The 21,862-nt window shown below is 48.6% G+C and overlaps 1 protein-coding gene and 1 non-coding gene across 5 annotated transcripts in view; one reads left to right on the plus strand and one right to left on the minus strand.

Annotated features, from left to right (window-relative positions):
- The window catches only part of ATP10A (ATPase phospholipid transporting 10A (putative)), a 186,710-nt gene extending 165,769 nt beyond the window's left edge, over nucleotides 1-20,941 (minus strand). The window contains exon 1 of one of the 4 annotated variants that reach the window (XM_027521090.1): nucleotides 20,402-20,933. In XM_027521090.1, coding sequence (XP_027376891.1) covers nucleotides 20,402-20,847 — 446 coding nt within the window. In that variant the 5' untranslated portion in view covers nucleotides 20,848-20,933. Of the gene's footprint in view, nucleotides 1-20,401 lie in introns of all 4 variants that reach the window. The other 3 variants (XM_027521088.1, XM_027521089.1, XM_027521091.1) reach the window with 3 other exon arrangements.
- Nucleotides 1,426-1,528, plus strand: LOC113880247. The gene has a single exon (XR_003507702.1). It is a non-coding gene; the product is annotated as a U6 spliceosomal RNA (small nuclear RNA).
- Nucleotides 20,942-21,862: the final 921 nt, after the last annotated feature.

Below are 21,862 nucleotides of genomic sequence, written 5' to 3' on the forward strand. Positions count from 1 at the left end.
TAACTCCCTCTGCCAAACTATGATATAGCCCACCACATTAGAAACGTGTTCAAGACAAATCAAGTGAGGGTGACACCTGACTTTACTACCACTCAAATAAAATGAAGGCACTAAGATGTGAGAGACAAATGACACAGAGCACACAGGGGTCAAAAACACCTTTGTCGTACACACTGACAGCATGTTTACTATTTCCCATCGGTCGCATGTCATAACATTACAATTTGAATGCTTTCAAATATGGAGAGAATTTTCCGTTCTGTGAAAATGACCTTGAGATAAAAAAAACCTCAGTTTCTCTGTACATCCCACCTCTAGCCAGCTGGACCCTCTACAAAAAGGAGGATTAATAAACTCCAAGTTAAATTATGATAGAACTTTTAGGGTCTAAACTGGGGGTCCTGATAAGGGTAATGAAGCTTAAGATATATTTTTCTACCCATCCACATCCCTAATGTTTGTTTTTATGACGTCCTATTTTCAAAGGTATATATTAATTTCTTAGGTAATCAAAAAGGAAAATAAGCTGTTCACTTTTTAAAAAACACTTATGTTTCTAAAAACTTTGGAGAGGTAGGTAAAGTGAGAAGTTACTTATTAGTAAAAGAAGGTTAAAAGCAGCCTCTTTCAGGGGGGCTTCACAATCACGCAGTGAGTTTGCCCGCACAGCCCACCCGTCCGCTCACCACGCCCTCTACGCCCTGGACTCTTATTGAGGGCGGGGGTCCCTATCCAGGCCTGACAGCCAGCAGGGCGACACGTGAGGACAGGGCAGGCACGCAGGCCCCGCTCCTGCAGTGAAGCCACCAGCGCTGTGGACCTGCAGCCTCCTCCTCTGGGGACGGGCTCATCCCATCTGTAAAACGAGACACGGAACTGCGCAGGGATGGTGTGATGGCCTCGCGGACACAGGTCAATCTCAGCCCCTCCCTGTCTTCAGCGAGATTCCAGGTCCACTGGGCTCTCCCCGCCTTCCTCCAGGCACTAGTCACCACAAAGCCTCTGATCTGACCAAAAGGGACACAGTCCAGAACAAGGGCCCCTTCAAAGGGGCAAAAGTGACCCAGGAGAAAGCCCCAATGCAGGGAGATGGGGGACCTCCATGTGATGGAGTGGGACTCAGCGAGCAAGACCTTGGCCGGTGATTCTCAGGAGCTGTAAGACACCTGGTTTCTGACCTCAGGGAATCATTGTGAACAGGTAGGGGAACTGAACGCCAGCAGAGAGAAGCGCCGAGACAGGTGACAAAGGTGGCTAGGCCCGCTCAAGCCTGTGAAGTCAGCAGGCCCTTCTCGCGCTGACGGCAGACGGCACCCCGCGGAGCGGCGACAGTGACCCACGCTGCGGCCAGCCCCCAGCTGTGCAGGGCAGCAGGCAGAGCCCTCTGCAGCAGAGAGGGGTCTCGAGCTCAAAGATAAAAGGCAGGCTCTCACCTCAGCACATATACTAAAACTGGGATGACCAGAGGAGATCAGCATGGCCCCTGCACAAGGATGACATGCAAATCTGTGAAGCATTCCATTTCTTTTTAATTAAAAAAATAAATAAATAAAGGGTATGATGATATCCAGGCGACAGAAGCAAGAGGAAACACTGGACCCAGGACAAGCTGACATCAGCACCCCAAGCCTGCAGGTGTGGGCAGACAGGTGTGCTGTGGACACGTGGGCCAGGCTCCTGGAGACCCGGCTGTTGGAGCACCACCTGAAGGTCAGGGGCTGAAGCGGTCTCCTTAGCTCACAGGAGCACACAAAACCTAACAATGGGAAAAAGGCCTGCAGCTCATGCTACCCTGACTGCACCACCCTGGATACATGAAAACAGCCATGGGAAACCGGAGCATCCAAACGAAATCCATGCAAAATACCCCCATGAAAGTCAAGTGCGAGATGCTCAAGCACATCCTTATACAGCCATGTTTACAGCAGCATTACTCACAAAAACCTAAAGGGAGAAGCAACCCAACCAGCTGAATGAAAGAACACCGTGGGGTCTACACATAGCCCCTCAATATCACTCAGCCTCAGAAAGCAAGGGTGTTCTGATACATGCTACAATAAGGATGAATCTTGAAGACATTACGCTAAAGTGAAATAAGCCAGACACAAAAGGACAAACACTGTATGATTTCAGTCATGAGAGGTCAAAGAGACCGAAAGTAGACTGGTGGCTTACCAGGGCTGCAGGAGGCAGGAATGAGTTATTGTTTAATGAGGAGAATTTCAGTTTGGGAAGACGAAAAAATTCTGCAGGTAGTAATGATGGTTGCACAACAATGTGAATGCAATCAATGCCACTGAACTGTACACTTAAAAATGGTTAAAACGATAAATGTATGTATTTCATCACAATAAAAGTGCTTTTTAAAGGTAAAGCACAGAAAAGAGAACACTGGAGGGAGGTGGCTGGTGCCCGAGCAGCATGGCTCAGACGGCCCAGTGTCACCTGGCAAGCCGTCTGCGCCCCAGGAAGTGGACACGGCCAGACACCCAGCATCTCGTGAGCCACAACCACCACAGACCCCACAGCATTCGAGGGTGGACTGTCCTTCTGTGGGGCCTGAGGCTCTCTGAAGCTCCCTCAATGGCCCTCGATAAATGTGAGAAATCCCAAGAATGAACTGGACTGTGCATCTGAACGCATGTGATACGCTCAAGTGAACTAAGACAGACAGGAGGCCACGTGAGCAAGCTCCAGGCAGTGCTCATGCACAAAAGCACACTGTCACTGGGGGCAGAGAACACCTCAGTTTCTACTGTAACTGCTCTTTACCTCATTACTATATATCCATTCATTTATGTATCCATGCGTTGCATTGCCTGTCTGTGATTTATACATTAATAAGTCTACCTTCGGTACACACAGACAAATGTTTGCTACTTATAAGGGTGTGAGATCAAAAATGTTTGCAGATTACTGCTCAAATGAACCAGTTACACTAAAAAGAATGTCCATTACGACATTTAAACTTTTCTAAAAAAGCATACATGCTCTTGGTCATTAACCTTTGGCAAATTCTGGGTCCTGGCATGTGTCAGGATAACTTCCTGGTTTCCGACACTTTCTCAAAAACCTGAAATAACTAAACAGCTGAAGTCTGATCCATACCCTACACAAGATGAAAGCGGCCCTGGACACTCATATAGGGTAGCACGTTGCCAGCACACAGCTGGTGGCCCTTGGTAGCATCACCTGGGGTCCAGGCCATCTGTCCCACCCCCGAGTTGTACCCCCTTCGAGCCAAGACCTCCCCCTCTGGGCTACCATTTCCTCAGAGTGTCATTGAAGAATTTACCAGTACTGCACTGCCAGGGCTGGCTGGCAACTTCCCACACAAATTCATAAAAACCCTGAAAAGTATACAGTGCTAGAGACATGTATAATGTCTTATCACTAAATATCTCAACTGAAAAAATAAGTAAGTAAACACGTATTTTCCATTCTACCATGTCTTCATGCTGCACTCAGCAAATGTGGAATTCTCAGATATTCTCAGTGATTCATATGGCTACAGATGTTTTTACCTGAAACTAGATAAATCAACAGCAAGACACAAAAGGCTGTGGTTTAAGAATCTGGTATTTGCCAGATCCTCCGGTCCACAGGAATGCATTCATTTCCTGTGGCTCCTGTAACAAATCACCAGGACTCCGTGGCCTGAATCAACACCAAAGAGTTATCTTACAGTTCTAGAGGTCAGGAGTCTGACCTGGGTCTCACAGAGACAAAACCAAAGTCCTGGGAGGGCGGGGACAAAACCAAAGTCTTGGGAGGGCTGTGCTCCAGCGGGAGGGCGAGGCAGGCACAGTGCCTTTGCGTTTCCAGCCCCCAGAGGCTACCTACCTCAAGCCGCGGCTCCCCACTCCATCGTCAAAGCGAACAGCAGCAAGTCGGGTCCTTCAAACACTGCACCTCCCTGCCCTCTCCTTCTACAGTACCTTTAAGGACTGGTGATGAGACTAAGGGCTCACCCTAATAATCGGAAAGACTCTCCACATCCTAAGGTCAGCCAATTAGCAACCTTAATTACATCTGCAACCCACCTTCATTCTCTTGCACCATGTAGCCTAGATTCTGGGGATCAGGATGTATGCATCTCTAAGGGGCTGTTTTTCTACCCACAGGCGTTTCTTGTGAAGATACTCGGGTATCCTGAGGAGTCGTCCACTCGTCAGATCAGAGATGCTGAGGCCCTGTCACCGCGGCACTGCACGGACAGTGAGACCTGGCTGCTGCCCAACCTGCCCCAAGAGCAGGGCAGAGCACGTGCAGGGAGGCAGGGCACAGAGCAGGGGCCCCTGCTGCACGGGCGAAGAGCAGCAGGGGGGAGTGCTCCCCAGGCCCTGCAGAAAAGGGGTGGGGTGGGGAGAGGGCTGGGGTGGGGGCTACGAGTGCGGGCCAGTGGCCTCCGCACAGGGGCCAGCGCTGCAGCTCAGCACACTGCTGCACAGAATGCTGGGATTCACCAGGAGGTTCCAAGAGGCGAGACCACGAGAGAGGCGGGGACCGAGCAGGAGTAAGTATTTCAGGAGGAGAAGTCAAGCGCACATGACAAGGAAGTTAAAGGGGGCCAGAGACAGTGGCTGCAGGGAGACAGGCTTTTAGGCAGGGTCACTGTTATTCAGGTGTGGAGGCCAGTGGACCGGGAGACACTGCCAGTGAAAAAGGACTTTATCTCTCACAGTTCCCAAGAGTAGGAGCCGTGGGGAAAGCACCGGGGAAGTCAAGAGGCAGAGGAGCGAGAGGGAAACACGGGCAAGAGCCTTCACTGTGGTTTCCATGGGAAGGGCAGAGCCAGGCAGGGTAACCAGGCTCAGGAACAACATCACTGGCTCTGGGACATAGGTCCCCAGCCGTCTGCTACCAGGCTGGTGGCCCTGAGCATGGCAGCCTAATAACTCCTTTGGTGGTCCAGTGGCTAAGAATCCACCTTGCAATCCACGTTGCAAGGGATGAGGGTTTGATGCCTTGTCAGGAAACTAAAATTCCAAACGCCGTGGAGCAGCTAAAGCCACACGCCGTGATCAGAGCATCAGTGCACCGCCAGGAAAGGTCCCAGAAGAGGCAACAGAGACCCTGTGGGCCAGGGTCAAATAAATCAACAGTTTTTCTTAAAAAGGGCGTGTAGGGCGTGGGCTCTGGATTGTTACTTTGCATACAAAAGACACACTCACAGGCCAGTCTCTCGCTCTAGGAACTGGCTGGTCCAGAGGAGTCACCGCCCTTAGAGGATGCAAAGCCCCATGTCAAGGCTTCTGCATTTTGATATTTGGCAAAACTAATACAATTATGTAAAGTTTAAAAATAAAATAAAATTAGAAAAAAAAAAAAGAGAAAAAAATAAAAATAAAAACAAAAACAAAAAAAGCCTGAAAAAAAAAAAAGACAAGGATAGCATGGTCCCAAAGAAGGGATGTCACCGCCTGCAGTGACTGGGATCAGAGCCAAGAACAACAGACTCGGGGCGCCCCCCTGCCCACAGCACTGTGCAAGAGCTCCCGCAAAGGCACAGAGGAACCGATGAGACAGAGGGGACAGTCAGGCCAGAAGCAGGGCGCCCCGGGGAGTGCACACAGAAGCAGAGGACCATCCTGCGGCAGAGCCTGGGCTCAGCTGGGGTGAAGGGCCAGAGCACGGGCAAGGGGTGGCCTGCAGAGACGGCGACACAGCAGCCAGACCAACGGAGTGAGCCAGACTGCCCACCCCATTTGTAAGTGGAAAATGTTACTATGCCAGGGAATGGTCTCACACATCTGATCTGACTAAAATGTATCACAGCAAAATATAGACAGAAAATAAAAGAATGATAACTGCAGTACGAAAGGTGAAGGCCCAGGTAATCACCAATTAGTCGTGAGAAGCAAGACATATCTACTAAACTACCATGCCGTTTAATACAATACTCTTTCAGAAAGTAGACACATGCCATGGGCACCCTGAGGCTGTTAAATGAAGAGAGAACAAACCGCTTGGATGCGTTTACAGATGGCTTCTTTGCTCAGAAAGACAAAAGCTGAGAGCATCCCAAAAGGACACTGCCTCCTTCCAGGCTCACTCTCCGCCTGCTCTGTCTCTGTGCCTCAGATTCACTCCGAGCTTTCTGAGTAACAGGTTTCCTGAGTGACCGGGCCTGAAGACAACCAGGTCAGAGAGAGTGGATGGATTCTGTGACTGAAATGAAAATGACTTCCCACTTGGCTGAGGGCGAAGGGCGAGGCCTGTCTGCGTGTTTGCTCGAAGAACAGCGGGACTGGGAAGGGGCCACGCCCTCTGCACACCCGGGACACCCTGTTCTGGCCGCTCACTGTCTGGATGGGACCCTGCCTCTGGGCACCACCTGAAGGAGGCTGGCAGGACAGAAAGGCTGGGCAGCTCAGGACGGACCCATGGGCCCATGCTGTGCCCCATCTCCATCTGCAGCTGACCAACGCCACCAAGAGTCCCAAGGTCCCATCTGACAAAGGAGAGAACTTGGAACCCAAACTAAACTCTCCTGAACTTGCTTTTCTTTAGCTGTCAAAGAGGCACACAAAAACACAGGGTGGGACAGAAAAGGCCTGAAAAGTGCCTGCGGACAGCTGGAGCTTCCTCCCATTTCATTAAGCTCTCATGTACTGGAGTCCATTAGGGACAGAAGTTGCCATCAGAAAAGCACTGATAAGGCAAAGAAGAAACACAGGCAGGGAGGTGGGGCAGTAGTGTGCTCAGGGACCCAGTGGGCTTTGGAAGGGGCAGACTTTGAAGACTCAGCCCACCTTCCTGTCTTAGAACACCCTGGTGCCTTTCAAGGAAAGTCAGTTTCTGAAACAGGGAAACCTAATGCAGAAGAAAAATCAAGGCAGATCCTGAGCTAACTGGATGTTCCTATCCTTCTAAGCTCTGGGATGTCAGAAAGGGTCATAAAGTCTCTTCTTCCTGCAAGCATGTCACTGGAGAAAGCCACACTGGCTGCTCAAGACTTGTTTTCCTTTTGAAAACCAAGGACCTACTGTAATTGTTGCTGTTTTGCCTTTTATTTAAGGGTTGATAAGCAAAAATGAGAAATTCAAAGACACCACCAAATAGGTCAACAAATTTAATTCATTTGATGTCTTTTAAAAAAGGGTTTGTTACTACATCCAGTGGACTTATACACTGCCTTTGAATTATTAATCTAAACAAATAATGCCTTAACATCACAGTGTCCCTATAGGGCTTCTTCAATGAACTGCATTTCTAAGAAGATATCTGAGCCACCAGGAGCATCCCAAAATTACCAGGAGTCCATGAAGTTAGCAATAGGAGTCCGCAAACTACTTTCAGTATTTGAATATGCTTTCAAAAACCGGTCCATTTACTGAGGATAAAATGACACAGACTAAATGATGAAGGTGTTTGTTTTGACTAAAAGTATATCTACTTCAGTGTAAAATATCATTAAGGAAAAATTTTTAAAGAATGTATACATATACATGAAACTGAATACAACATGGTAAATCAACTATACTTCAATTAAAAACAAAAAAGAAAATTTTAACCAAAAGATCTTAGCGACAATGATCATCAGTAGCAGTTGTAACAACTGTAACACTGAATGAGAAAGTCGCTCAGTCCTGTCCGACTCTTTGCGACCCCATGGACTATACAGTCCATGCAATTCTCCAGGCCAGAATACTGGAGTAGGCAGCCTTTCCCTTCTCCAGGGGATCTTCCCAACCCAGAGATCGAACCCAGGTCTCCCACGTTGCAGGCGGATTCTTCACCACTGACCTACCTGGGAAGCCCCAACTGTAATGCTGCTGCTGCTGCTAAGGCGCTTCAGTCGTGTCCGACTCTGTGTGACCCCATAGACGGCAGCCCACCAGGCTCCGCCGTCCCTGGGATTCTCCAGGCAAGAATACTGGAGTGGGTTGCCATTTCCTTCTCCAATGCGTGAAAGTGAAAAGTGAAAGTGAAGTCACTCAGTCGTGTCCGACTAGTCACGACCCCATGGACTGCAGCCTACCAGGCTCCTCCACAGCTAACCATGTCAAACCCTGGCCCGCCTGTCCGGCCTTGGCTCTGCCTTTTTGTGCAGTGTCTCACTTACTCCCCACTGCAGACCAGCAGCCACTGTCCACCCTCTTGTTTAAAGCAGGAGACTGGGCCAGAGAGAGATGCACCTGCCCAGCATTTTACTGCTAGCGAGGGAATCACCTCATTAAGGGTGCTTCAGTTGCCTATGATTGAATTTAAATGGGCAAAGGAATTCATTACTACCTAATGAAAATAGTTTGCTGGGCAAAGTATTTCAACATACATTATCCCCAGTGGAAGAATAACCAGAGGGTATATTGGGGGGCAACGTGTACTAACTGTGCCCTGGGAAAATCCAAAATAAGTAAACATAGAAAGCCAAGCCAAGTGTATTCTAAAAAACCAAAGACCAAAATAGCTTCTCCATTTTCCTGTAAAGTCTCAGTGCACTATATATAGCAAGGTAAGTCTTGAGCAAATCAGGACTTTGGGCTCCCTCCTTATGGAAATTCAGCAAGAAGCTGGACCACCCCACTGTGAAGGGAGGGACTCTGGCAGACACACAGGTCCCCTGAATCTTCCCAAGTCAAGGAATCCGGAAATGTGAATAGGTTTTGTCTTTAAAATGTCCCCCAGGGCTTCCCTGGTAGTCAGTGGTTAAAGAATCCACCTGCCAATGCAGGAGACACAGGTTCGATCCCTGATTCAGGAAAATCGTACAATCACAGAGCAACTAAGCACCACAACTACCGAGCCTGTGCTCTAAAACCTAGGAGCCACAACTGCTGAAGCCCACATGCCTTACAGCCTGCGCCCTGCACCAAAGAGAAGCCACTGCAGTAAGAAGCCCACACACTACAACTAACAAGTAGCCCTGGATCTCCACAACTGGAGAAACGCCGTGAAAGCAATGAAGACCCAGAAGAGCCAAAAGTAAAATAAATAAAGAAAATTATTTTTAAAAATGTCTTCCAAAAGTGCTTTTCAATGAGGGCCTGACTGGTCTTGAGGACAGGGTGGTTCTTAACAGTGTTGACTATCCAGAGGCAAAGGCATCACATACCATATACCACCCTGGCCCAGGAACACCAAGTCCTAGGAAGACTGGCAGTCAATGTGATAATGGAATATTTGCAAATACATCCCACAAATGAGACACCCAACTCCTTCCAGAAAGGATGAAAACTGCAGAATCAGATCAGATCAGTCGCTCAGTTGTGTCCGACTCTTTGCAACCCCATGAATCGCAGCACGCCAGGCCTCCCTGTCCATCACCAACCCCCGGAGTTCACCCAGACTCAACTCCATCGAGTCAGTGATGCCATCCAGCCATCTCATCCTCTGTCGTCCCCTTCTCCTCCTGCCCCCAATCCCTCCCAGCATCAGAGTCTTTTCCAATGAGTCAACTCTTTGCATGAAGTGGCCAAAGTACTGGAGTTTCAGCTTTAGCATTATTCCTTCCAAAGAAATCCAAGGGCTGATCTCCTTCAGAATGGACTGGTTGGATCTCCTTGCAGTCCAAGGGACTCTCAAGAGTCTTCTCCAACACCACAGTTCAAAAGCATCAATTCTTTGGTGCTCAGCCTTCTTCACAGTCCAACTCTCACATCCATACATGACCACAGGAAAAACCATAGCCTTGACTAGACGAACCTTTGTTGGCAAAGTAATGTCTCTGCTTTTGAATATGCTATCTAGGTTAGTCATAACTTTCCTTCCAAGGAGTAAGCAGAATAGATAATCACAAAAATGAAAGACCATCAGATGAGGATCCAGCTAGGCCACAGCACAACAAAACAGAACAGACATATTGGGCATCTAAAGCCACTCAGTTCAGCTCAGTCGTTCAGTCATGTCTGACTCTTTGTGACCCCATGGACTACAGCATACCATGCCTCCCTGTCCATCACCAACTCCTGGAACTTACTCAAACTCATATCCACTAAGTGATGCCATCCAACCATCTCATCCTCTGTTGTCCCCTTCCCCTTCCACCCTCAATCATTCCCAGCATCAGGGTCTCTTCAAATGAGTCAGTTCTTCGCATCCGGTGGCCAAAGTATTGGAGTTTCAGCTTCAGCATCAGTCCTTCCAATGAATATTCAGGACTGATTTCCTTTAGGATGGACTGGTTGGATCACTTTGCTGTCCAGGGGACTCTCAAGAGTCTTCTCCAACACCACAGTTCAAAAACATTAATTCTTCGGTGATCAGCTTTCTTTATAGTTCAGCTCTCACATCCACACTGAAAGCTATCAAAGAATTGTATTAAAAATAATAAGACCACTAATCACATTTTAAAATGGAGAAAAAAATACATGAATAGACATTTTCTCAAAGATATACAAATAGCGATAGATTTATGAAAAGTTGCTTGACATCACTGATCATCAGGGAAATGCAAATCAAAACCACTATGAGATTATCACCTCACACCTGTTAGAATGGCTATTATCAAAAAAGACAAAGAGTGATAACAAATGGTGAGGATGAAGACAAAAAGGAAACTTTGCACAATGTGGTTAGAGTGTAAATTGGTGCAGCCACTGTGGAAAACAGTATGGAGGTTCTTCAAAATATTAAAGATAGAATTACCACATGAGCTAACAATTCCACTTCGGGTAATATTAACAAAGGAAATGAAAACACTATGTCAAAGAAACTTCTGCACCCTTATGCTCATACCCTTACCTTGATGCTTTTGAACTGTGGTGCTGTAGAAGACTCTTGTGAGTCCCTTGGACTGCAAGGAGACCAAACCTGTCAATCCTAAAAGAAATCAACCCTAAACATTCATTGAAAGGATTGATGCTTAAGGTGAAGCTGACTCATTGGAAAAGACCATGATGCTGAGAAAGACTGAAGGCAGGAGAAAAAGGGGATGACAGAGGAGGAGGGATAGTTGGATGGCATCACCAACTCAATGGATATGAGTTTGAGCAAACTCTGGGAGATGGTGAAGGACAGTGAAACCTGGGGTGCTGCAGGTCATGAAGTTGCAAAGAGTAGGACATGATTGAGCAACTGAACAACAACAACAACAACAAATGTTCACAGCAGCATTATTTACAGTTGCCAAAATATGAAAATAACCTAGGTCCACTGACCAATGAATGAACAAAGAAGAAGTGGTACATATACACAATGGAATACTACTCAGTCATAAAAATATGAAATCCTGCCATTTGCAATAACAAAAATGGACCATAAGGGTATTATGCTATATGAAATGTCAGACAAAGAAATACAAACACTATATGAACTCACATGTGGAATCTGAAAAAAAAAAAAAAATCTCATAGTAAGAGAAATCAGATTAGTGGTTACCAGAGGTGTGGGTCGGGGAAATGGATTAAGGTGATCAAAGTTTCCAGTTATGAGAAAAATAAGTACTGGGAATATAGTGCTAACATGATGACTACAGTTAGCACTGCTGTAAGGCATATTTGAAAGCTGCTCAGAGAGTAAATTCTAAGAGTTCTCAACACAGGAAAAAAAACCTCTTTTTTGCTTTTTTTTGTATCTATATGAGATGATGGATGCAGTCACAAAGAGTCAGACACAGCTGAGCGACTAAAATGAAGTGAACTAGGATGATGGATACTAACTAAACTTATTATGGTAATTATTTCACAATATATGTAAATCAAATTATGCTATACACCTTAAACTTACACAGTGCTGTATTTAAATTATATCTCAATTTATAACAAGTCCTCTTTGGATGGAGAAGTGTGGTTTAAGACTGAGCTTGTAGACAGAATAAGAAAGAACTACAATCCTGCAGACTCCAGAACAAAAACCACAATCAGAGATAGTTAAACAAAACGAAAAGGCGAATGATTATGTTCCAAATGAAGAAACCAGATAAAACTCCCCCCCAAAAAAACTAATAAAGTGGAGCCAGGAAATCTTCCAGAAAAAGAATTCAGAATAATGATAGTGAAAATGATCCAGGATCTCAGAAAAAGAATGGAGAAGATTTAAGAAATGTTTGCCAAAGACCTGGAAGAACTAAAGAACAGAGATGAGCAATACACTAAAGGAATCAATAACAGATTTACTGAGGCAGAAGAATGTATAAATGACCTGGAGGACAGAATGGTGGAAATCGCTGCCACAGAACAGAATATAGAAAAAAGAATGGAAAGAAATGAAAACAGCCTGAGAGACCTCTGGACAACATTAAAAGCACAACATTCGCATTATAGGGGTCCCAGAAGGAGGAGAGAGAGAGAAAGGACCTGAGAAAATATTTGAAGAGATAATAGCTGAAAACTTCCCAAACATGGGAAAAGAAATAGTCAACCAAGTCCAGGAAGCACAAAGAGTCCCAGGCAGGATAAACTCAAGGAGGAACACACCAAGACACATAATAATCAAACCGACAAAAATTAAAGACAAAGATAAAATATTAAAAGCAGCAAGGGAAAAAAGACAAATAACATCCAAGGGAACTCCCATCAGGCTATCAGCTCATTTCTCAACAGAAAACCCTACAAGCCAGAGTTTCTCAACAGAAACTCTACAAGCCAGAAGGGAATATTTAAAGTGATGAAAGGGAAGAAACTACAACCAAGAATACTCTACCCAGCAAGACTCTCATTCAGATTTGATGGAGAAATCAAAGCTTTCCCGACTAGCAGAAGTTAAGAGAATTCAGTACCACCAAACCAGCTTTACAACAAATGCTAAAGGAACTTCGCTAGGCAGGAAGCACAAGGGAAGGAAAAGACCTGCAGAAAATAAACCCCAAACAACTAAGTAAATGGTAATAGGATCACATATATCAATAATTACTTTAAAATGGATTAAGTCCATCAACCAAAAAACACAGACTGGCTGGGTGGATGAAAACATGTGCGTGTGTGCACTTCCACTTACCACATCACTCTGCTTGACTCCTCCTCCAAATTGTATGTAATTATTTTATATTGTTAAGTTAATCATATTCCCATTATGGCTTGCAATTGTTTTTTTTTTTTTTTCTTTATTTTATACCTGTGGCAGATTCATTTTGATATGGCTTGCAATTGTAATTATCTTCTCCTTTTTGTCTGGCTATTGATTGTGAACACTGATAAATATCTTTTACTATTGTGATTATGTAACTATTACTCACGTAATACCATTTTATCATGATTGGTCAACAGAAAAATAATAGAACTGCATACCATCAAAACTAGGATCTAATAGAAAAACCTGTAATCCCTTTTTAAAATTCAGATGCATATCAGAATTATCTTGAAGTTTTTTGAAAAATACAAATGCTCAAGTATTGCTTTTTTCTCGAGTCCAGATGTTTCCAGTGAGCAGTCATGCTTAAAAACTAGATTATATGATGATCTTCTACTTTGATCTAGCTTGTTTCACTTTTTATATTTCATATTCAGTGCTCTTATTCATTTAGTTCATGTTCTCTGATTTCTCCATCTCTTTTTTTTTTTGATGTTCTTTCTCAAGACTTTATCAAGTGTAGTAGAAAAGCTTTTATATACATATATATAAATGTGTATAATATATATATTTTACAAAACGTATGGATTTTTGTCTAACTAAAAAAATTATTACATTTTGATTCCATTTGTTTGACTTAGTATGAATAGAATGCTAGATTTCTAATTAAAAAATAGATATGAAAGAAGCAACAAAGGTTTACCATATAGCACAGAGAACTAAAGTCAATATTTTGATGGAAAATAATTTCAAAAATAACATATACATTTGTATAACTAAATTACCTTATTGTGCACCCAAAACATTGTAAGTCAACTATACTTCAGTAAAAATATATTTTTATTTTTCATATATAAACATTTTATTTTTTATTAATATATTTTTTAAACTTAATTTAATAGCTTTGTGCTGATGTTAATTTTTTAGTTTTGACCACTGTAACACAGCTAAGTAAAACATTAAAATGAGAGGAATGTTGGTTAAGGATATACTGCTTTTGCAACTTGTCTATAAAGTCTAATAAAAGTATTTCAAAATAAAAAGTTTATAAACGTTTTAGAAAGCCAATTAGTTCCCAATGGAAGATGTGAGTGATCCAAATCAAACATCTCTCTCTATGAGCTGTGCCACTGGGAAACCAGATAGTAGATGAAAGGAAGTATCTTTTTATGAAAGTATTATGAATAATATTTAATAAATGAAAGAATTAGGCCCACCATCATTTCATAACCTCCAGCAAATTAATGGAGGTAGTCAATGATCACCATGGCTGCTGACATCACAAAAAGACGGACCAAGGAACTCTGTGTCCCTTATGAGGGAAGTGCACCACCGCTAGGTGCAGTTTCGATCGCTCCTCCTCGAAAATCAAAACTGATGAAACTCTGATGAAGCATCAAGACCCACCTACCCCCTCACAAGAATACCGTGGAAAGGAGTGTGTTACCTGATCCACAGAAATCAGCAATATTCAAGCTATGGGAAGCCCTCCAGGATAAATAACGCAGGTTGCAAGGGGAAGAAGAGAGAGAGAAGGGAATTACAAGGGAATTACAAGTAAAGGAGATCTCAGAGACAGATCAGCCAATAGCAATGAGACCTGATTCAAACATACAAATTGAATAAAGAAATACGGCATTTATGAGACAAGTGGAAATGTGAACACTGGTTTGGTATTTAATAATATTAAGGAATTAAAACTAATTCTTTAGGTGTGATAGTTTTGGTTTTTTTTTAAAGTTGTAGCTTTTTTAAAAATAAATGCTGAAATATTACAGAAGAAATGTTCTGAAGTCTGGAATGTGCTTCAATATAAAAGGGGGAAGGGAGTGAGCGGGATACAGATAAACAGTGCTGTCATGAGGTGCTAACTATTAAACTAGGTGATGGAGACACAAAGGTTCCTTATCTATGTACTGCTCTATATCTGTGTGAATAGAATGCAAATGGAAATCAATACCAAAAAAAATTGGGGAAGTCACCAATATGTGGAAATTAAAACACTCCTAAATAAAATAGGTCAAAGAAGAAACCATTGGGAAAATTAGAAAATACTTTGAGATGAACTAAATTTTAAAGTCTTTTTTCCTTTTTAAATGAAGCATACTGCTCTTGGGGGTGGAGATGGCAAGTACAAGAAAATAATGAACTGAGAGTCACAGCAGGATGAGTCTGGACTCAGGCTATGGCTCTGCCATCTCCCAGCAGGCAGCCCTAAGGCGGCTATCAAGCCCTGAAGCTCAGTTTCCTCACCTGTGAAATGAAGGTGTGAAAACAGGACCATCAGGTTACAGGGGAACCGCTCACTAAAGCACTTGGCTCACATTAACAAGTATAAAAAGGACCTTCCCTTGAACAAGACTATCCCCGGAGGGCAAACAAGTTTCTAGGGAAAGAGCGGTTCTGTTTCTATAATTGGACCACATTTATGAAAAAAAGTATCAAAAGAAAAATTATTTCCAAAACCACATGAATGGCAATGTCCAAATATTCCTCAAGAGTCCCCCCACCTAGCACACCAGCCAGATGTCCCTGCGGCAAGAAGACACGTTGTTCCGGTGCACCCCTGTCCCCCGGGGCCTTGTACTGGTATCCCTGCTTCTTCAGATATTTTCTTCCAAATAAGACAAAGGTGCTGTGCTTCCCAGGGGCAAAACGTTTCTGCTGTTGGTGAGGAAGACGCTGGACTCTCCAGGAAAGGCGGGAAAGGAAGTTCGAGACAAGATAAATGGACAGCAACAATGGGGAGACTCTGTCGGGTCCCTTTCAGGATCTTCTGACAAAAGAAGCCGTGGAGCCCAGGGTAAGCAGGCTGAACAGGTGCCCCTGATGAGCTGGGAAAGCCAAGTGAGAGTCAAAGGAAAGGGATGGACACCAGTTAAATTCCAAGAGAAGCATGAGGGCATGCCCTGACTGTTTTCCCAAAAGATGACGGCAGACACCAAAGGGCCAGAGCCCCAGAAGCTCAAAACCTTCAGGGAAAAGTCACCACGGGCTAATTTCAGGCAGAAATGCTGCTGCTGCCGTCATCCTGGAGGCAGACACCGAAAGGTGCCCAGGTTTGAGTCATCACAAAGCGGAGAGGAGCAAAAGGGAAAACGTTACCCAAGAACGTAGGCAGGGCTGGGCGGAAGGTGGGGGCCACAGGACAAGGTGCCGGCTCCTCCAGGTCCACAGGATCAGGGGCATGAGGGTTGTGTGGACATGGGCCAGGACCCACTGACATGCTAGAAACGGGGTGCTGGTGAGGCAGGGGCTTGTGCAGAGTTTGGGCCAGGCAGGGCCTCGTCCGCCCGGAACCCCGTCTCAGCCTGCGCCCTGATGAGGCTCACTGGGTTCCAGCGGCAGGGGCAAGGTTTGCTCCCTTTAACCGGCAACCTCGTCGCTCAGGCTGAACAGGCGGGTAAGCGCTGGAACCCTGGGCTTCCACTCATCCTCTCTCTCTGGCAAATGCCCTCTCAGGAACATTTCTTCTCCAGTGTCCCCCGACCCCTCCTCTGATCACAGGCTCTGCCTTCCCTCCACGAGAACCCAACATACCCTCAGCCCCTCCTCTGATCACAGGCTTTGCCTTCCCTCCACGAGAACCCCCCACATCTCCCCGGCCCCTCCTCTGATCACAGGTTCTGCCTTCCCTCCACGAGAACCCCCCAACATACCCCCAGCCCCTCCTCTGATCACAGGCTTTGCCTTCCCTCCACGAGAACTGCCCACATCCCAACCCCTCTGCCGGCCCCTCCTCTGATCACAGGCTCTGCCTTCCCTCCACGAGAACCCCCAACATCTCCCCGGCCCCTCCTCTGATCACAGGCTTTGCCTTCCCTCCACGAGAACTGCCCACATCCCAACCCCTCCGCCGGCCCCTCCTCTGATCACAGGCTCTGCCTTCCCTCCACGAGAACCCCCCACATCTCCCCGGCCCCTCCTCTGATCACAGGCTCTGCCTTCCCTCCACGAGAACCCCCCACATCTCCCCGGCCCCTCCTCTGATCACAGGCTTTGCCTTCCCTCCACGAGAACTGCCCACATCCCAACCCCTCTGCCGGCCCCTCCTCTGATCCCAGGCTCTGCCTTCCCTCCACAAGAACCCCCCACATCCCCCCGGCCCCTCCTTTGATCACAGGCTCTGCCTTCCCTCCACGAGAACCCCCATCCTCCTCCTGGCTGGCTCTTGGCCCCATCCCTGCCTCCCACCCCCCCATCAGCTCCACCAGCCTTGTGCCCCGTGGTCACTTGCTGCCCTTCCCCAGCCCTGGGGGCATCAGGCCTGTCCCCGCGGGAGGCTCACTCAGGCCTGCAGGCTAAAGCACAGTCCAAGCCCTACAGCAGGAGAAACCTGAGGCCACGTCCGGAGCGAATGGGGATGGGACTGTCACCTCCTTCTTTCCACCTGTGCCCAGAGGAGATGGCTTTGCCAGCCAGCCGTCACCCTCACAGGAAGGCCTGTGTGACCAAAAATGACTTCAGTGCCTGCCCCATCCCACGCCGCCTGGCCTTCCCAGGGCCGAGGCCACAGGGAAGACCAGAGGTCCAAGCACCAGCCTCTGTGTTCTCGTCCCGCTGCTGCGGCTCAGGAGAGTTTTCCCAAACACAGCCTGAGATCCAGATGACGCCATGGGCTCAGGCCAAGGAGACAGAGGACCTCTGCACAAGTCTGTGTGTGTAAACCCAGGCATGCTGTGGCCACCAGTTCTCCCACCTCCAGGGGCTCAGCAGCTCAGGGTCAGGGAGTGGTAGGGCAGGACCCAGGAACCCGCACTTCCAGCAAGCCTGACGCGGGGTTCCCACAGAGAAGGCACCCAAGGGCTCCATAATGGGGACGTGTGTGTGTGTTCTCAGTCAATTCTGACTCTCTGCGAGCCTTTGGACTGTAGCCCGCCAGGCTCCTCTGTCCATGGGATTATCCAGGCAAGAATACTGGAGTGGGTTCCCATTCCCTTCTCCAGAGCATCTTCCCAATCAGGGGACTGAGCCTGCATCTCCTGCATAGCAGGTATTTTCTTTACCACTGAGCCATCAAAGAAGACCCTGACATGGGGACACACCACATAAATAATGATACAAATAACTAATTCACTGCACACTGCAGTCAGGACACATGGGGCATCCCAGGGAAGCCGCCGTCCAGAGACAGTGGCAGGCCTCCCCAACTCAAGTCTGCTCTTGCTGCATGGACACCGTTTACAGAAGGCCCACTCCATGTCCACCAAAGCAATGACATGACACAGGACAGATCCCAGCTGTGCACCGCATCGGATCACTGTCCCTGTGGGTACCAAAGACCCTGAACAAACTCCGGCCTGATGGTGGGGAGGACGGGGAGGCTCAGACATACAATGACTCACAGCCCAGGACTGAAAACAGCCATCCCAGACTTTTGGGCCTGAAGGAGTTTCTCCCGCAGACGGCCTCCTCTCTGCGCACAGCTGACACCATCTCACACCCAGAGAACCTCCCCAGGAAGAAGGCCCATTCTCTCCCCAGAAAGCATTCAAGGAATTTAACTTGGGAGCTGGGAGGCGCTGGGGCCTGAAAGCACCATTGTCCCGGAGGCCTCCCCACTACCCCCACCAAAGACCATACTCAGCTTTTGAGAACCCAGGTCAGGAAAAGAAAACGTTGGACAGGCGGGTCCATGGGGAAGGGGAAGGGTTCAGAATTCCAGAAAGCCTTTTGAGGTCACGGAGACCAGAGGTCGCTCTGGGATTCCACTAGGAGGGGAATGCGGGAGGTCATGGGCATGTTGGGGGTGACGGTAGTTATAAGGGTCAATTGACTTTGTCAGCTGAAAATAAATGGTTTCCTGAGGCCTAAGTATTTCTGGCTACAGGAGTAGCAGCTGAGGAAGAACAGGAAGTGGTACGCATGTAAAGACAGAACCTGGGGCCCCACCAGGTCTCGCGGAGTATACTGAAGTACACAGAGCACACAACAGGCTGGAATGGAGGGCCTCTGGGTTAGGGTGCCCCCTCCCTCCTCAGATGCAGGGGGAACAGGAGCCAGGAAATCCCACGGCCCTGCCCATCGCATCACGCTTGCTGACTTGCCAACGGGCACCCCTGACAGCAAGCAGGCAGCATCACTCAAACGTGGGCCGTGACAGAAACATCACCTCTGTGCTCATTAAATACTCAGACCTCCAGGCCCAGACCCAGAAGAGTCAGTCAGATGTGTTTGGATGGAGCCTGAGAATTGTTGGTTTGTTCAGTTTTTTAATTCCCACTGTTAAATTGTTATTTTTAATAAGCTTCTCAGGCGATCCTTATATAACTTTAAAAAACATAAGCACCAGAATACTGTAAAAGCTATGAAGTTGGGAAGACCTGGGTCAAACTTTAGTAGTACTACATAGAAATGTGTGGAAGTTACTTAACTTCTCTGAACCCCTGTTCACTCATTTGTAAAACAAGGGTAATTTGTAAAACAACAATCAATGTTGCCAGGAGGGTCAGAGTTCCTCAAAGGCATTCTTCGAAGCTAACCTAAGAGGCAGGAATAACCAGGAGAGGACAAGGGGCTTCCTGGAGGCTGACCAAGCCTAACTGCCTTCACCTCCGAGGTCCCAACCAGTCGGGACACCAAGGCTCGAGCAAAGCGAGCAGCAGGGAAACAGTGGCTCAGCTCTGGACAGGGAGGCAAGGTCATCTGCCTTCCAGAAGGGTGTGGCCGTGAGGTGGACTCTAACACCAGACACAGCTCCGAGGTGGGTCTTCGGCCAAGGGGCTCTCAGGGTTTGGGAGTGTAGGGAGAGAAGAGACTGCAGCGTCCCAGACGGGTCTCTCCTGAGGGTCCAAAACTTTAGGGAGGAGCAGGGAGAGAGAAGGAGCAGGAACCCAGAGAAGTACACTCCCTGGGACTAACTGCGCACAAGGCTCGAAAAAGTCCTCAAGGTCTCAGTCTTTCCATCTGGAAACGGGTTAATATTTTAAAACTATGCAGTTAGCTCCGCGGGATGGCACCCGGCTGGGTGACCGGCTCCCAGCTCACAAAGGGAATGGACCCCGCTGCCCTTTTATCTGATGTGTGCCTGGTATGTCAGAACTTGGTGGCAGTTTCACTCTGTTGTCCCGAGAGGAGATGTTACCTGAGACCGAGCTTTACATTCCTGTGTAGGTTGCTTAAGTCGTTCAACACTCTGGCCCTCGGAGCCTGGACAAGATTGGGGCTGGGACTTGAAGCTGGGGCGCCGGGGAATTTCTCTCCTTTTTACTAAGAAAGCAGGAGCCGCGGGATGCCAGCCCTGTGATAGCTAGGCTCAGACGCGACGTCTGAGGGACACTCAGGGACTGCGGACCCCCACGCCCGGACCTCTGCGAGGGCTTCCAGGTCTCAGCGCCCCGGGCCGCAGGGTCCCCGCGTGGGCCGCAGCCCCCTGAGGCTCGACCCTCCGCCCGCCCGGAGTAAGGCGGCCGTCCGCGGTCTCCCGCCCCGCGCCGCGCGCTCGGCTCACCTGCTGAAGACGAGGCATCCCAGGTGGTTGATCTCGTGGTCGGAGCGGTGGCGGCTGTAGTCCTCCCACAGGTCCTTGAAGGCCGTGACCGCCAGGATGAAGAGCACGGGAGCCAGCGCCAGGCCGGGCTGGAAGGCGTTCACCGCGGGCACGAAGTTGAGCAGCGCGATGAACACGAAGTACACGTTGGCCAGACGGTGGAACTGCTCGAACAGGTTCTTGGGCAGGAAAGACAGCAGAGTGTACTTGGTGGTCTTGAGCCTGTTGTCCGCCAGGTGCTGGGCGCCCCCGCGCAGCCGGCGCCGCGGCGCCCCCTTGCCCGCCGGCTCCTCGGCGCCCGGCGGCGGCTGAAGGTTGGAGCACACGGTGCGCATCCGGCCCTCCCGGCGCCGCCGCCGTCCCGGGGGCCCGGGCTCCTCGGCCGCCGCCGCCGGCTCCCGCTCCATGGCCGCGTGTCGCCGCGCCCGGCTGCTCCGTCGCTCGCACCCGCCCGCGCCAGCCTCCTAGGTGATCATCGCCGGCGGCCCGGGCGCGGCGGCGCGGGCTCCCCGCCTGCGGGACGCACGAGAGCTCGGTCAGCGGCCGCCCCGCCCCGCCCCGCCCCGCCCGCCGCCCGGGCCCCGAGTCTCCGCGCCCGCCTCAGCCTTTCCGCTCGGACACTCCCGGCCCCACCCCACGCCCCGCCTGGGACCCCGCGGAGAGCGGGAAACCAAAAGCCGAGGCCAAGGTGGAAACTTTGGAGCGGCTTAGTTTCGTTTCCCGGAAGCATCAGTGCGGGCCCCGGACTCGGCAAGCACACCCGCCCCCGGAGGAGACTGGAGACGGCGTGGTGTGGGAGGCACCGCGGCCCCCTGGGAATGGGTCTGTGGGACCCGGCTGGCAACCGCCTCCTGGAACCAGGTAGAATCACAAGGCACATGGGCCAGAGCATACCGATGCTCCGAGTTTTAAAGCTCATTTACTGAGGACATCTGTCCCCGGGACCCCGAGAGGATTCTTCTTAGCGTGGACAATTCGGTACCCTGCCCTTTTACACTAACCTCTTGGGTGAACTAGACTGAACTTCCATGACCATCGCTGCCGTTCCTTATTTCCCTAAATAGGATTTTTTTTTTCCCCTTAATTGAAGGGAGGAATATTTCGCTGAGCAAAGGGAGGCTGGTTTGCTCTATTTCAGTCTTTCTTCCTTTCTGGTAAACCGTGAGGGCGAAAATACACCTTTTGTGCTCTGGCTCTCAAGTGGCCTCTCTGACCCAGACGCTGACGGAGCATTGGTTGCTGGGAAGGGAGGGCCCAGGAGGCTGTGGCTGGAGTGGCAGCTGGCGCAGAGGGCGCCCTGCAGGACCCCGGGGGTCAGCGAGGGCCGCCCGGGGCGGCCGCGCCAGAAGGTCAGGGCGTCCCAAGCGGGCAAGCCCGCAGGTCAACGATGGCCATGACTCTCTTGTCTTCCCCTTTAAAAGT

The sequence above is a fragment of the Bos indicus x Bos taurus genome, chromosome 21 (genome assembly GCF_003369695.1).
Source record: "Bos indicus x Bos taurus breed Angus x Brahman F1 hybrid chromosome 21, Bos_hybrid_MaternalHap_v2.0, whole genome shotgun sequence".
Classification (NCBI taxonomy): domain Eukaryota; kingdom Metazoa; phylum Chordata; class Mammalia; order Artiodactyla; family Bovidae; genus Bos; species Bos indicus x Bos taurus.